The sequence below is a fragment of the Pleurodeles waltl genome, chromosome 9 (assembly GCF_031143425.1).
Source record: "Pleurodeles waltl isolate 20211129_DDA chromosome 9, aPleWal1.hap1.20221129, whole genome shotgun sequence".
Lineage (NCBI taxonomy): Eukaryota > Metazoa > Chordata > Amphibia > Caudata > Salamandridae > Pleurodeles > Pleurodeles waltl.
The window spans coordinates 1,103,293,703-1,103,308,672 of NC_090448.1; the positions used below are offsets into that span (position 1 = coordinate 1,103,293,703).

At 46.9% G+C, this 14,970-nt stretch overlaps 1 protein-coding gene across 2 annotated transcripts in view; it reads right to left on the reverse strand.

The window, feature by feature from the left end:
- Positions 1 to 14,970, reverse strand: part of PLEKHH1 (pleckstrin homology, MyTH4 and FERM domain containing H1) — a 277,931-nt gene that overhangs the window by 19,953 nt on the left and 243,008 nt on the right. For both annotated transcript variants that reach the window (XM_069208829.1, XM_069208828.1), the window contains one exon: positions 13,003 to 13,089. In XM_069208829.1, the coding sequence (XP_069064930.1) occupies positions 13,003 to 13,089 (87 nt within the window). The remainder of the gene's footprint in view (positions 1 to 13,002; positions 13,090 to 14,970) is intronic.

Below are 14,970 nucleotides of genomic sequence, written 5' to 3' on the forward strand. Positions count from 1 at the left end.
GTGATCATATGCCAATTGTGCAGGTATTGGGAAATCCTTCCCCCGATTGTGAGACTTGAAGAAGGATAAGTAGCCGGGGCAAGGTAATTGCCTGTGACCTGGTTCTCTGGACTGTCGTCCTGCTCTTGTTCTATGCGCGGTTCTAGCATATGCTGCCCTCGGAGGTTGCCTCTACTGATATTGGGCTCGAAAGGATTGAATATTTGAGCCGGAAGCAGGATATTTATACTGCTGGAACCCCACCTCTGTAGGATGGAAATCCCCTTCCTCTGGCACCCCGAAAGGGCTGCTTTCTGAACTGTAGGGTTCCAAGGGACTTTGCGTGTCCGTTTCTGTCTTAATAGCTTGCAGCGCCTCATCAACATGCTTCCCAAAAAAAGCTTCCCCATTGAAAGGCAAGTCAAGAATTTTGCTCTGAACCTCTGGTCTTAAAGATGTTGCGCGAAGCCAGCCCCGTCTCCTTAAAACAGCTGTGCCTGCCAAGTGACGAAAGGCCACAGTAGCAATAGCCATTGACGATGACTTCCGCTGGACCTTTTACCCCTCCTGTACTATCTTCAGTGCTTCTGCTTTTGATTCCTACGGAAGTTGGTCTACATAAGGAGCTATGTCAGCCTACAGCTTCTTGCCATATCTTCCTAGAACAGCTAATGAGTTTGACATTCTTACTGTAAGGGAGGACAACAAGGAGAAATGCTTTCCAACATTATCAAGCCTTCTCCCTTCCTTATGAGGTGGAGCAGAGATTGGAGATGAAGGATTTGGAGACCTGCGCTGCGCCGCTTGAGCAATAACAGAATCCGGTTTGGGATGACCAGTCAGGCACGCTGGGGCATCATCTGGTGCCCTCTATTTCTTATCCAAGCGGGACAAGACCGCTTTAACAGTGGCAGGATTCTTCATAACCTAGATACCCTCACTCCATACGTAGTCTACAATGGGCATCGATTTTATGCTTTTTTGAAAGGGCTCCTTTAAGTCATAGAGAAAGCAGTTCATCTGCTTTGTCGGCATAGGTAATACAAACCTTTTTGCTGCCCGTTCCAACAAACTGTGAAATCCACCAAAGTCACCTGGTGGAGAGTGTGCAGGGACTGGAGAGGGTGAAGATGGTGAAGGTATCTGATAGTCATCCCATTCTGCGATATGATTTGTCAATTCCACTTCCTCCATATGATCGTCAGACGTCAACGGGTCCTGTGGTGGGGCCGAAAGAGGTGTGTGTGGTGGCACATCCAACAGTAATACCTGTGGTCTAACAGGCATAGAAGGAGGAATTACCGGTGAAGGCATAATTGTCTCCTGGACTTCAGATTCAACTGGTGGGAATCTTTTTCTATAGTCTGCTAACATTAGTTGGAGGTCTGAAATAAGAGATCCTAGCATAGGAATCATTTGTTCCTGATATGAATACTCATCAGGAGAATAAAAGGACTGAGGTTTATACTGGTTATCGTCTCCCAGATCCTGACACTTTATATGTAGCTCAGAAGGACTATGGGCTGCTATAAATGGCCATTCCTCATCAGTTTCATCGCACTCTAAAAGATGAGCAGGATCAGAGGTGAAACCTTACTGAGTGATGTGCGCGACAGTGTCAGGGATTTTAACTTTCTTGGTTTCTCTGAAAGATCCACCGTCGATGGACCCGTCGGCGGTATCATCAGTGCTGTCGTCGTTGACAGTGATGACGATTGAATGAGTCCCATCGACAGGGCAGCCATCGACGACAAGGATGCCATCATGGACAATGTTCTCAACTCTGCCATCGTCGACAGAGGTGAGGCAACCACAAATTTCAGCGTTGACGACCTGACGGAGGAAGCAGTCGATGACGACGTTGTAGATGTGTAGACATTGGAGACGGAGCACACTGTATAAACCGTCGTTGTAATAGGTGTTGTCGACAACGTCGTGCAGACGGTTCTTGTTGATGTAGTCTTCGGCGATGTCATAGACGGCTTGACAGACGGCATTTTGAAGGACTAGTTAGACGATGGAGGTGGCAGAGGAGGCTCAGAAGACGTTTATTGACCACGCTCTGAGGAGAAAGAATGCTCACCTCTTTCCCTGTGTGATGTTACAGCCCTTTTGTGAGGAGAACTTGAAGAGCTGTGCATTTTGTAAGACCCATGTTTGGTCTTTTTAGCCACCTTTTTAGGTTATTCCTCCAACTGAACAGTCTGAGGTGACCGGTCTCTTTTTTAACCTGCTTGGAGGAAATAGAAGAGACCTCACTGTCCTAACCAGAGACAGGATTCTGTCTTGTTTTCAGCTTCTGGAGCCAAATAAGAAGCCTGCCCTCTATGTCTTTAACTCCTTGCTCGCCATGGACGTAATGGTTACGTCCATGGCTGCGCCTGTGAGGCGCCATGGACGTAATCATTACATCCGTTTACCAGCCCCCGGGGAAAGCGCTAGAACTCCCCCCCGATGGCCAGCCCCTAACCCCCCCAGGTCAGGGCTGGAAGGGGACTTGTTTCCCCTTCCACCCCTGCCCTCCCCCATGACGTCAGTGCGCGATTGCACGCTGAAATCATGAAAGGGTGCAAAGACACGTTGGAAGCCATTTGCTTCCAGCGCGTCTTCGGGGAAGGAGGTAAGTTTTACCTCAGGGGGATGATGGGGAGGTGGTGGAGGAATCCCTCTGAAAGAGGCATCGAGGTAAAAGAAAGGGTTTTCCTTTCCCTGTCTCTTTGGGCATTCCTGCTGCAGCAGGAATGCCCACTAGACACCAGGGAATTAGTGTGTGTGTGTGTGTGTGTGTGTGTGTGTGTGTGTGTTTACTGTGTGGGAGAGCGCACCCTTGGGCAAGGGTCGCTCTCCTTTGGGGGGCAATGTATGTTTTGCCATTTTGGCCTTATTTTTACTTCCCCCAAGAGGGGCAGAAAGCCACTAGAAACCAGGGATTGTTTGTTGTTGTTAATTTTTTTTGTGTTGGGGGGTGGCCTTTGGGCAAGGGTCGCCCCCAAGGGCCCAAAAGCACTATTGGGCAGTACTGCCATTGGCCTATTTTTTTTAGGCCTTTCTGCCCTCAAGGGGGGTCAGAATCCACTTAGCGCCAGGGATCATGTGTGTGTGTGCTTTGTGTGGGGGGTGGCCTCTTGGGCAAGGGCAGATTGGCCTACTTTTTGTATGCCCTTCTGCCCCGGGAGGGCAGAAACCATGAAGACACCAGGGATTTTCTTTTCTTCTTTTTTTTTTTTTTTTTGTGTTTGGGGGGGCGCCCCTTTGGGCAAGGGTCGCCCCCAAGGGGAAAAAAGCACTATTGGGCAGTTCTGCCCCCCTTGGGGGCAGATTGGCCTATTTTTTTTTAGTCCCATCTGCCCCCAAGCAGAGAACACTAGACACGAGGGAAAATTTAAAAATGGTTGGTGGCGGGGTGTTTGTCAACTGGTGAAGTATTTGCATTTATGATAACAGTTTATTTCTTCTTTTTGTTCTAGTTCAAAGCTTTTGCTTCCTTTGCTGTGGCTTGTTGCAGTTTTGGCAGTGGTTGTCCTGTGGTATGCGTAATTGCATGTTTTAGGTAAGTAAATAAATTTACTCCAAAGGAGTATTGTTCCCATGCATGAATGACATGTTTGTAGGTGGTGTACTGAATGCAGGATTGTGTGTGAAATTGTCGTTAGATTTATGCACAATGATTATTGTGTTGTCTTATGTCCAATTTGCTTTTTTTTCTCATTTAAGTGGGATATCATTGGTGATTTCTGTGGCAAGGCAGAGTAGTTCCAGGTGAGTCAAGCTTTTTCAGGCAAGTGAGTGGTATAGTTTTTGAGTTTATAACTGTTAGTGATAAAGCTACACTTTGTTTGTTACTTATCCTGCACAGTGCTGGTTGTTGGTGGTGCATTCGTCCAGATAATTTTTGTAGGAAGGATCATGGCTAGCTGTAGGATAACCGCTCAGCAGGTTGTTGGTGTGCTTTTTGAGTCGTCTTCTGACCAGGATTATGAGACTGGCTGCATCTGTGGCAGAGGAGGAAGTGCAAGATTCTGGAAGTGAATTTTCTGTCAGCGAGGAATCATCTGATGATGAAGCCACTCTCAGTGCTGATGAAGTGCCTGTTTTAGAGGAGGACGCTGATGTGCCAATGGTGCAGGAGCCAGCGGCTGAAAGGCTTCCCATTGGAAGACCTGACACGTGGGTTGCACCAAACATGGAGCAGCCACAGTTGCCTGCGTTTACTGGTTTTCCAGGGTGTCGAGTTAATACAGAAAACTTTTTACCCGTCAACTTTTTTTAGTTGTTTATGGACAATATATTTTTGGAAGAGATTGTTGAGCAGACTAATTTGTATGCAGAGCAGTATTTGAGGGAAAACACTGCCAGACTTAAGCCACACTCTAGAGCTAGCCGGTGGATTCCCACAAACCTGTCAGAGTTGAAAAAGTTCTTGGGTTTAACTTTTTTGATGGGGCTGATCAGGAAGCCCATCACTGTCTTCATATTGGTCTACTAGTCCCTTGATGGCAACTGCTATATTTGCTACCATCATGAGTCGTAACCGGTATGAGCTTCTTCTTCGCTTGTTGCATTTTGTAGATAATGCTTTAGCCTTGCCCCGAGATCACCCTGAATCTGACTGTCTTTTTAAGATTAGACCTGCCCTTGATCATTTGGTAGATCAGTTTTCAGAGATCTATGTTCCAGGCAAAGAAATATCTGGAAATGAGTCTTTGGTCCTGTTCAAGGGTCGTTTGGTTTTTAGGCAGTACATTCCTAGCAAGAGGGCACAGTATGGAATTAAGATGTATGTGCTGTCTGAAGTAGAACAGGATATGTTTATAATTTCCGCGTCTACATTGGTAGGGATTCCAATATTGACTCCCCTGGTTGTCCACCCACTTTTGGAGTTAGTGAGAAAATTGTGTGGGAACATGGTAGACAACTGTTTAACAAAGGTCACCTTTTATATGTAGATAACTTCTACACTGGAGTTCAGTTGTTCAAGGAGTTGTTCAGAGTGGACGCTGTTGCTTGTGGCACAATCCGCAAGCAACAATGGCACTAATCGGAAAGACTAACCAAGAGAGCTTGTCTGTAAAAAACTTGAGAAGATACAGTGCAGTGCCTTGAGGAATGATGAGCTGCTAGCTCTGAAATTTGTAGACAGGAGGGATATGTACATGCTAACTACCATCCATGATAAGAGTACGTCACCTGTGGCTGTTTGGGGTCAAGTTGCTGAAGTGTGCAAACCTGTGTGCATTTTAGACTATAATAAGCACATGGCTTGTGTTGATAGAGTAGATCAGAGGTTGGAACCTTACACTGCTGCTCGTAAGTCTTATGTTTGGTATAAGAAATTAGTGGTTCACCTGTTCCACTTGGCAACTTTTAATGCTTTTGTTGTGTTCAAGGATAGTTCACCATAGTCAAGGATGACATTTGTGAAATTTCAGGAGTCTATCATAGTGAGCCTTGTTGTGCTGGAACAGGCATGAGTTCCTAGAGAAGCAGTGGTGGAGGATGTGGCTAGATTGAAAGCTTGTCACTTTGCTGAGCACATTCCTCCCACAGCCCAACAAAATCTTTCCTGCTAAGAAATGTAGAGTCTGTGCTCGAAGAGGTATCAGGAAGGAGACTAGGATGTACTGCCCTGATTGTCCTTCAAAGCCTGGGCTGTGTGTGGGTGGCTGTTTCACGAGCTACCACACACAGAAGAATTATTGGGAAATTCTATGAGCATAAACTGCTGTTTTATATTTTTATATGTTCAGTTTCACGGTTGGCATTACTGTTATGTATTCAGTTAGAGCTTTTGTGTTTGTAGTTTTGTACTTATTTATAATTAGTGGTTTCTTTGTTGTTTAAAAACAAGCAAAAAAAGTGATGGCGGTGTGCGTGGGGTGGCGCTTGGCTGGCGGTGAGCGTGGGGTGGTGATTGGCTGGCAGTGTGAGTGGGGTGGCGCTTGGCTGGCAGTGTGCGTAAGGTCCACACACTCATCAGCTGGTGTGATTGCTGTATCAGGCATGTGGGCGTATGAAAGTGATGGGCCCTTGAGTGGCGCTGTCTGTCGATGCAAGTGTTGTAATGTGCTGGGGCCGTGGCTGGCGGTGTGAATGGTCTTTTGCATGTCATGTATGGAAGGTGTGTGAATGTACTCCAAAGCGGTTGGTGCCTTGTCGTGGCTTTACAGCTCACAAGCTGTGAGTCATTGGTTCAGTTTTTTGGCCTTTCAGTTATTAACAGTGCATTTCATTTTTGTGAACTCTTTTGTTAATAAAATTTGATCTACCGAACCATCACTCACCCTCGTGCCAAATCCACCCAGTATGTGTGGGAAAAAATGAAAAAACCTGCTCCGCTGTAATCAGGCGCCGCAGCACATCTGTGACACGCTAGGTGTCTCCAGTGGGACCCGATGATGAAGCATGCCACCAACTTGGTTGGTGGGTGAGGGGTCTTTTTAACATAACTAAAGTGCATTTATTTTCACAATTTTAGTATTTGGAACATCACATAAGTAGGTGGACACATCAAAATGATCTATTGCAAAACTACCTGTGTTTGGGAAGGGGGCGGGGCACCTATGTTTTTGGTCCCAGGTGCGGCCTTCATCTAGGGAAATCTACCAAACCCAGACATGTTATAAAAATAGACACCCCAAGGAGTCCAAGGAGGTGTGGCTTGCCTGGATCCCCCAACATTTTCTTACCCAGACTCCTCTGCAAACCTCAAATTTTGCTGAAAAAAAGCATATTTTCCTCACTTTTCTTTGTAGGATCATCGCTGCGGCACAAATTTCCTACCACCCAGCGTACCCCTCAGTCTCCCAAGTAAAATGATACCTCACTTGTGTGGGTCCCCAAAGCAGAGTCAGCCTAAAAGATGTATAAAAGAAAAATATGTGCTTATCAAGTCGCTGTGCTATCCCCTCAATCTCTACAGGGTTTTGGTATTTTTCTGTTGCAGGCACCTGGGCCATCCACACAAGTGAGGTATAATTTTTATCGGGAGCCTTGGGGGAACACTGGGTGGAAGGAAATTTGTGGCTCATCTCAGACTCCAGAACTTTCTGTCACCGAAATGTGAAGAAAAAGTGTTTTTTTTGGCCACATTTTGAGGTTTGTAAAGGATTCTGGGTAACAGAAGCTCGTGAGAGCCCCACAAGTCACAGCATCCTGGATTCCCCTATGTGTCTAGTTTTCAAAAATGCGCAGGTTTGCTAGGTTTCCCCAGGTGCCGGCTGAGCTAGAGGCCAAAATCCACACCTAGGCACTTTGTAAAAAAACAGCTATGGTTTCTTTGTGAAAATGTGATGTGTCCACGTTGTGTTTTGGGCCATTTCCTGTCGCGGGTGCTAGGCCTACCCATACAAGTGAGGTACCATTTGTATCGGGAGACTTGGGGGAACGCTGGGTGGAAGGAAATTTGTGGCTCCTCTCAGATTCCAGAACTTTCTGTCACCGAAATTAGAAGAAAAAGTGTTTTTTGGCCAAATTTTGAGGTTTGCAAAGGATTCTGGGTAACAGAACCTGGTCAGAGCCCCACAAGTCACCCCATCTTGGATTCCCCTAGGTGTCTTGTTGTAAAAAATACAGGGGTTTGGTAGGTTTCCCTAGGTGCTGGCTGAGCTATAGGCCAATATCTACAGCTAGGCACTTAGCATGTCAGATTTCAATGTAAAAATGTGATGTGTCTATTTTGTGTTTCCTGTCGCGAGCAGTAGGCCTAACCACGCAAGTGAGGTACAATTTCTATTGGGAGACTTGGGGGAACACAGACTAGCAAAACAAGTGTTATTGCCCCTTGTCTTTCTCTACATTCTTTCGGTATATCGCTTTAAAAAATCTGATATCGCAGGAAAAGTTACAGAGTGAAACATGAAGAAAAATGGCTGTTTTTTTTACCTCAATTTCAATTTTCTTTTCTTTCAGCTGTTATTTTCTGTAGGAAACACTTGTAGGAGCTACACGAAATTTGGCATGGGTAGCTTATATGGAGAAAACGTTATGAGGGCCTAAGCGCGAACTACCCCTAATAGCCAAAAAAAGGCTTGGCACCTGAGGGGGAAAAGGCCTGGCAGCGAAGGGGTTAAGGGTCTTGTTAGAAAAGGTTCTGCATACCTTACAGTCCTGGCAGAGTGCTGAGGATAAAGGCAGTAAATGCAGTCTTTGTGGGGGTCCTCAAAGTGAACCCACAGGTCTTGCAGGCTCTGAAGAGACTCTTCCTCTCTTTGTCAGACATGCTGAAAATTCACAAAAATTGTGTGTAAAGCAGTTTGGATAAGAAACCTGGAGGTCTTTGACTAGAAATAGCAAATTTTGAGGAGAAAAAATACTAGAATAAATTCCAGAAAGGTGTGACTGAGCAGAGCTCAGTAGAAACTCCCTAGCACGACGTGCGGTAGAAAATCTGAGGCACTGAAGCTTCTCACAGGAGTGTTCTAGGGGTAGGGGCAGCCTGATTGGCTGAAACCTGATTTGGGTCTTTTTCCTCAAAAAGACAGGAACAGACTACTAAAGTAATGGGCTTTAGGCCTGTATTCACTTTAGTTATCATAACATTGCTATTGTAATAAACTCCCATTGTGACGATGGGGAATGATTCAAGCATGTGAATTCCCATACTGGAGAACCATAGTTACAGGTAAGTAACTAATGTCTTCTCTGCAGAGGCGAACAAATCTAACAAAGGCTCTCCCCACTGCTGAAAGAGTCCTTGTGCCACCTCCAAATGGAGACTCCATGTGTGATCCAATAGACATTTTCAGCCGAGCCCATCTTATCTGGCGTTCCGAGAGCATTGCCAGATGTTGAACCCCCAGGACTATGCCCTGCTGTTCCAGCCACGTCCAGAGGTGCAGAGCCTCTTGACAAAGGGTCCACAACTCCACTTCGCCCTGCTTGTTGCAGTACCACATGGCAGTGGTGTTGTCCGTGAACACCAGCACCAACTTCCCCTAGACAGAGAGAAGAAATGCCTAAAATGCTAGCCGGATCGCACGGAGCTCGAACAGATTGATGTGGAGTCCGGTCTCCGCCGGAGACCAGATGCCTCTGATCTCCACCTCTCCCAGATGGCTGCCCCATCCTAGGAGTGATGCATCTGTCACTACTCTCTGATCTAGTTGGGGAACAGAGAGGGATCTGCCTCTGACCCAACTGTCGTTCATTAACCACCTGCAGATCTTGCAGGAGTCTGAAACATCAGTATCCATAGCCTGAATATCCTGAACTCGCCGCTCGGGAGAATAAGCCCGAAACTCCACGGTCTCCAGAACTGCTCATATGAAAGGGAGCATCTGAAGGGGAGTTAGTTGTGACTTCGGCACATTTATAGTGAGCCCTAGCGAATGCAGGAGGTCTGCTGTAGTTTGGAAGTGGAAGACGACAGCCTGGGGCAAGCCTGCCTTCATCAGCCAGTCATCGAGGCTGATGAAGGCCTTGATAGGCACAGACAGATCAGCTGCGACCACTGCCATAACCTTGGTGAACACCCGAGGGGCGCTGGCAAGACCAAAGTTGAGCACGGTGAACTGAAGGTGCTCATGGCCTACTGTGAACCGCAAGTAAAGTCTGTGGGCAGGCAGGTCAGGAATATGGAAATAGTCGTCCTTCAAGTCCAACGCTACCATCCAGTCTCCTGGGTCCAGGGTAGATAAAACCTGAGCCAAAGTGAGAAATTTGAACTTCTCCTTCTTGAGAAAGAGATTGAGAGATTGAAGTTCTAGGATAGGGCAGGGGCCCTTTTCTTTTTTGCGTACCAGAAAGTAGCAGGTATTGCAACCACAACCTACTTCTGTCACGGGAATCCACTCTATGGCTCCATTTACCAAGTAAGCCTTAACTTCCTCACGTTGAAGGAATAAGTGATCTAGTCGTAGCGTGGTGGCATGGCTGGAGGGGTAGTCTTGAAGGGGGGGGGGGAAGGTAGCCCTTTCGAACTGCAAAACCTATATGTCTGATGTGATGGATTGCCAGCGGAGCAGGTGATGGCGGATTTTGCCCCTGAGTGGCCCTTGATGGGCAGTTCGACTAGGAAGGTTTAGAGGCTGCTGTTCCTTGTGGGCTGGCTGGACCTCAGGCTACCTGATCCACTAGGTTGTTGGATCCCACACCCTCACCCATGCAGAGGCTGGGCAGCATACGCAGCACTGTGGCTGGCTAGGAATGGACGTGGTTGGAGGCCCCTTCCATTAAATGGGCAAAAGGCAGAGTGAGGGGGTCGAGGGGCCACCATAAGGCCCAAGGACCTGGCCTTGGACAAGAATCCTTGAAGCACTCGAGCGCCGAGCTGCATGGTCTCCAAAGAGACAGGTGCCATCGATGGCTATGTCCATTAAAGTAACCTGGACATCCTCTGAAAAGTCAGACATCCTCATCCAGGCGTGGCACCTCAGGGCCACTGTCAAAGAAAGCTCTTGGCCTAGTGAGCCAGTTGTGTCCAGTCCACAAAGGATGGTGAACTTTACTGCATCTCTCCCATCGGCAACTGCCTGAGAGAGTACAGCCCGGGCCTCCTTCGGGACCTGTGGCAGCACTTGCACAACCATATCCCACAGTGTGCAGGAGTAGCGGCCTAAAAGGCCAGGGACCTGTAATGCTAGTCTGGTGGAAGAAAAAATCTCCTTCCCAAATGCGTCCAACTTTTTGGATGGGGAAGGTAACGTGGCCTAGGAAGTGGAGCCTTGGATGACCAAGCTCTCAGGGGTGGGGTGTTGCATCAGAAAGCTTGGGTCCTCCAGAGTGGGCGATGGCGGCGGGCAAGTGTCCTGTTCACAGGAGCCCCTGTGCTGGGTTTGGACCAGGTACCCAGTAGGACATCTGCAAGGGCTTCATGGGTTCTAAGGAGGAAGCTTCAGGCTGAAGCACCTCTGTTAGGAGGCTTGTCTTGACTGTCACTGAAGGCAACTCAAGGTCCAAGACCTCAGCTGCTCTTCATCTTTACTGTGGAATAAGAAGCTCCCTCCCCTGAGGCCAGGGCAGGAGGAGAAACATGCCTTTATCTAGAAAAGTATCCAGTCCACTGGCCTCACACAAGTTTCTACGTCAGTCCATAGGGTCTTGGAGCTGATATTCTAAAGGGTCCAGTGACCCCTCCCATTCCTCACCGTAACGTAGCCCATAAGAAAGGGGACTCAGGATCCAACATAGGAGGTTAGGCTCCTGCCAGTGTCCTTCGAAACCCATTCGGCTCTGTGTCCGAGTCAGTAATGAGAATGGGGATGCTGCGCCCGTGGGCGCAGGCGACACAGAGCGTCAGCGTCTGCACCAGCATCAGGAAAGGTTGAGGTGATACGACCGATCCAGATCCAGGACTGGATCCATGAGTGCCTCTCATTGCCGGCATGGAACTCAAAGGGACCCCTTAGGACTCCGCAGGGCCTGGTGAAACTCCGGTGGAGTCGGACTTCCCATAAATGAGGCGCATAGCCCCATAAATCTCACTGAGTTGGGAAGGGGTCGCTTCAGCTCTTGGCAGCCCAGGCGAGGCCTAGAACATCGATGTTCCCTTTTCTCGTTGGACTGTGGACGAGAAGAAGTCTAAGAACTCTTCGACTTACTTTCCTGCTTGTGCCTCGACTTACCCGATCGGCCTGAGGACTTGGAGTGGGACGACGATGGAGGACTCCGCTTGTGATTCCGGGACCTTTCTCTTGACTGGTATCTCAACTTTCATAGTGTCGAGTGTTGGGCAGCCATCCGCTTCAGGGACCACTCCCTCAATGCCTTTGGATGCATGGCCTGACACTCAGAGCATGACTTTGGGTTTTGGGTGCGCTCCAGGCACCACATACACACGAGGTGCATATCCGTCACGGACATCGCCCAATTACAGGAACCACATGGCTTAAACCCAGTCTTCCTCAATGACATCCATGACGCACCAGGAGTTGAAAACTCAAAAAATCTTCGACTAAAATTCAAAAGAAGGGCAGTTAAAAATGACTGAGGGGTAGCTCTCTTTGGATAGGCGCTAGATGGCACGGAAAGTTAAGAATTGACATCAGCGCGACTGGATGGCGCTTATATAGACCCTGTGACATCATATCCAACGGAGACTCCACCGTGCATCCAGCCGCTCAACACCCCCCAACGGAGCACAGGGGTACTGTTCAGAAAATTCTCCGGATCCAGCCAGACCCCTGGGGGAAATTCAAAGGTAAGGAATCTACAACCAGAAATCTCCATCAGATATGATTCTTAAAAGTTTTTGATTCCAAGTTTGTAAAATCGCCACTTTATGCATTTGAGAACTTCGTAGGTTCTGTTGAATTAAAGTTAGATATTATTGAATCTTGGCAACCAAGAGTTACAAATGTAAAAACATACATATCACCTCTTCTGAGCCACCTAACACAAACATAGTCTACTTTGGAAACAGATGAAAGCAGCTACTCCTAATTTATTCAATGAACATGATGCTTTTAATAGGAACCCCTAACAACTCCAGCTCAATTCCATTGTTTGATTCATCTAGACCGATTGTACTGAGATAATTACAATACAATACAAACTGGGATGAAATGATTCCTGTTTAGGAGAGAAACAGATATGCACTCTTGATACAGAAGAGTGGCACTGAGTTAAGAAACAATAGTTTCATTTTGTAAGAGTTCCCCCAATGCACAGCTATTATCGGGTCTCATTGGTTATTTCATTGTAAAAGGCTGCAGTGCTTAAACAAAGTGATTGACATCTAAGGCAAACAAAGAAGCAAGGTATGGAAAAGGCCCACTTTTAAAATAAGCAAGCTGGGTCTGTGAGCCTAAAAAGTGAGGGTGATTATGTCAGTGTCGCAGTGTATTAGGCAGAGTCCCAAAATATATAACCGGCAGTGTGACACTCAAAAATGTCAAACCTACTTCATGAACTGTGGCTTCTCTCTATTTCAAGACAAGTCAAGACCTTAGCATTTAAATGGACAAATGCTTACCAGAAGACTATGCATTCTGTAGCAGTCAAGCACAGAGTGAGATAAGGGGAAATGAGCTTATATTAGGATAACATGTTAATTTCTATACCATAGTGCTGTAATCCATACCATACCATAGTGCTGTAATCCAGTAAACTGATTCCATCTTCATTCACCGCGATCCACACCAGATTATCTTCCAGGGGAAAAGATGGCATGGTCTAGGATGTAAGAGAGAGATTGTGTATATGCGCCCCTTAATGGTGTTTTGAACACATGCATCCATCAATGAAGCTGCCACCTGAAGCATCATGCTTTTCCAGACAATCGGACACTGCATCAACCCCTGCTTGACCCTACTCTCCCAGACTACACAGACAGGTGCAATCCCACACAATCAACCTCTTCTTGTGGGGAACAATACAGAAGATTCAACAACACAAAGTCAACTGAAGCGTGCTTCTCCTCTTAGACCCACCCATTCTCATAGCACTCTAGCAGAACTCAATGACATACTCAACTTCCTCAAAGCCACCATCGATAAAGATAATGCATTAACCTCCTCCTTAATCAAAGCTCTCTGCGGTGAAGCTCACACCTGTACTCATCACTGTCAATGCCTCTCACACTGCATCTTCTCAAAAGCTCTCAAGACAGGCAAGATCCTCCATCTCTGGAAAAGAAAACCTACACTAGATCCTGATGACCTTGCCCACTAGCATCCAATTACTCAGCTACTTTTCACCAGTAAGATCATCAAAAAAGCAGTCTATGCTCAACTCCAAGATAGAGCACATTCTCCTGCATGACTACTAATCTATCTTCAGACCAGGCTGCAGCACAGATAGTGCTATTGTCCACATCCTAGACAACACCTTCCTGATCAGAGATGAAAGAGGGCTGTCTCCGGATACTGCTGGACCTCTCAGCCATCTTCAGTACTGTTAACTATCCCATCAGCTACTCCGTGAATTCTTGAATTCACTTGCTACCTCCACTGGGTCTCTTTCCATCTTCCAACGGAAACCAGATTGTTCACATGGGCACCTCCAGGTACCAGAAGATCCCAATCACCTGCAGAGTACCCCAGGGATCTATCCTGCCTCCACTCACCATCAACCTCCACACAGAGTCCACTGAGGCTCTACTTACGCATAACAGTGTCAATATTCACCCATATGCAGCTGATATACAACTCTCTGTGAAAGTATCCACTGCTCCAGACATTCAATGTCTCAAACACTGCTTGTGACTTGTCCAGACCTTGATGTCCAGTACTAACTTGATGATCAACCCCCACCAATACAGAATTTCTGTTATTTGCCAAGAACTAAGAGCAAGGTAATTCAAACCTGTAGCACGTCCCTGAATGTGGACAGCTTGAAACCCCAACTTTCACACAAGGCCAAGTCACTTGAATTCTTCAACATCAACCTCACCTGCAATTAACACACTGCCACGAAAACAAAGATGGTCTTGTGCACTGACATCACACTGTATTTATGGGACTCCTCAGCCAACATGCCACAGATAGTTATTCATCCAATCTGGTCATTTTACAGGAATGTCAATCAACTGGGCAAAGCTGGTCATGTAACCCTTTCACGTGGAAGACTGGTAGGACATATACAGAGTTCCTGCTGCATTGGTCAGGCCCCACAGTCAAATATTTGGGCAAGTGGCTAAGCAGGGACTTGTATCATATATGGCGCAAGAACTATGGGGAAGCCCTCACAAAGCTATAAGAAAGGATAGCCCTCACAAAGCTATAAGAAAGGACACAACAAGGACCAAACTGCTGCTCTCCCTGGCTTGTAAATACTCTTATCCCACAAACTCAATACTTCAACTGTATACATTCCATTATAATCACTCTAAAATAGGCATGCAAGCAGGTCCGGAAATCATGGAAGGTATTGACGTTACCTTGTCAGCAAGGTGGTTTGTGCATTCCTGACCTGGAGCTATACTGTTACTGCATTCAGGCCTAGTTTCTTCATTACTGACACCATCCCACACTGTCAAACCCCATGTTGCTGTTGTACTTGACCACTCTATGCCCTGGCCACTAAACACTGCAGTATGTCTCCACGGGAAATGGA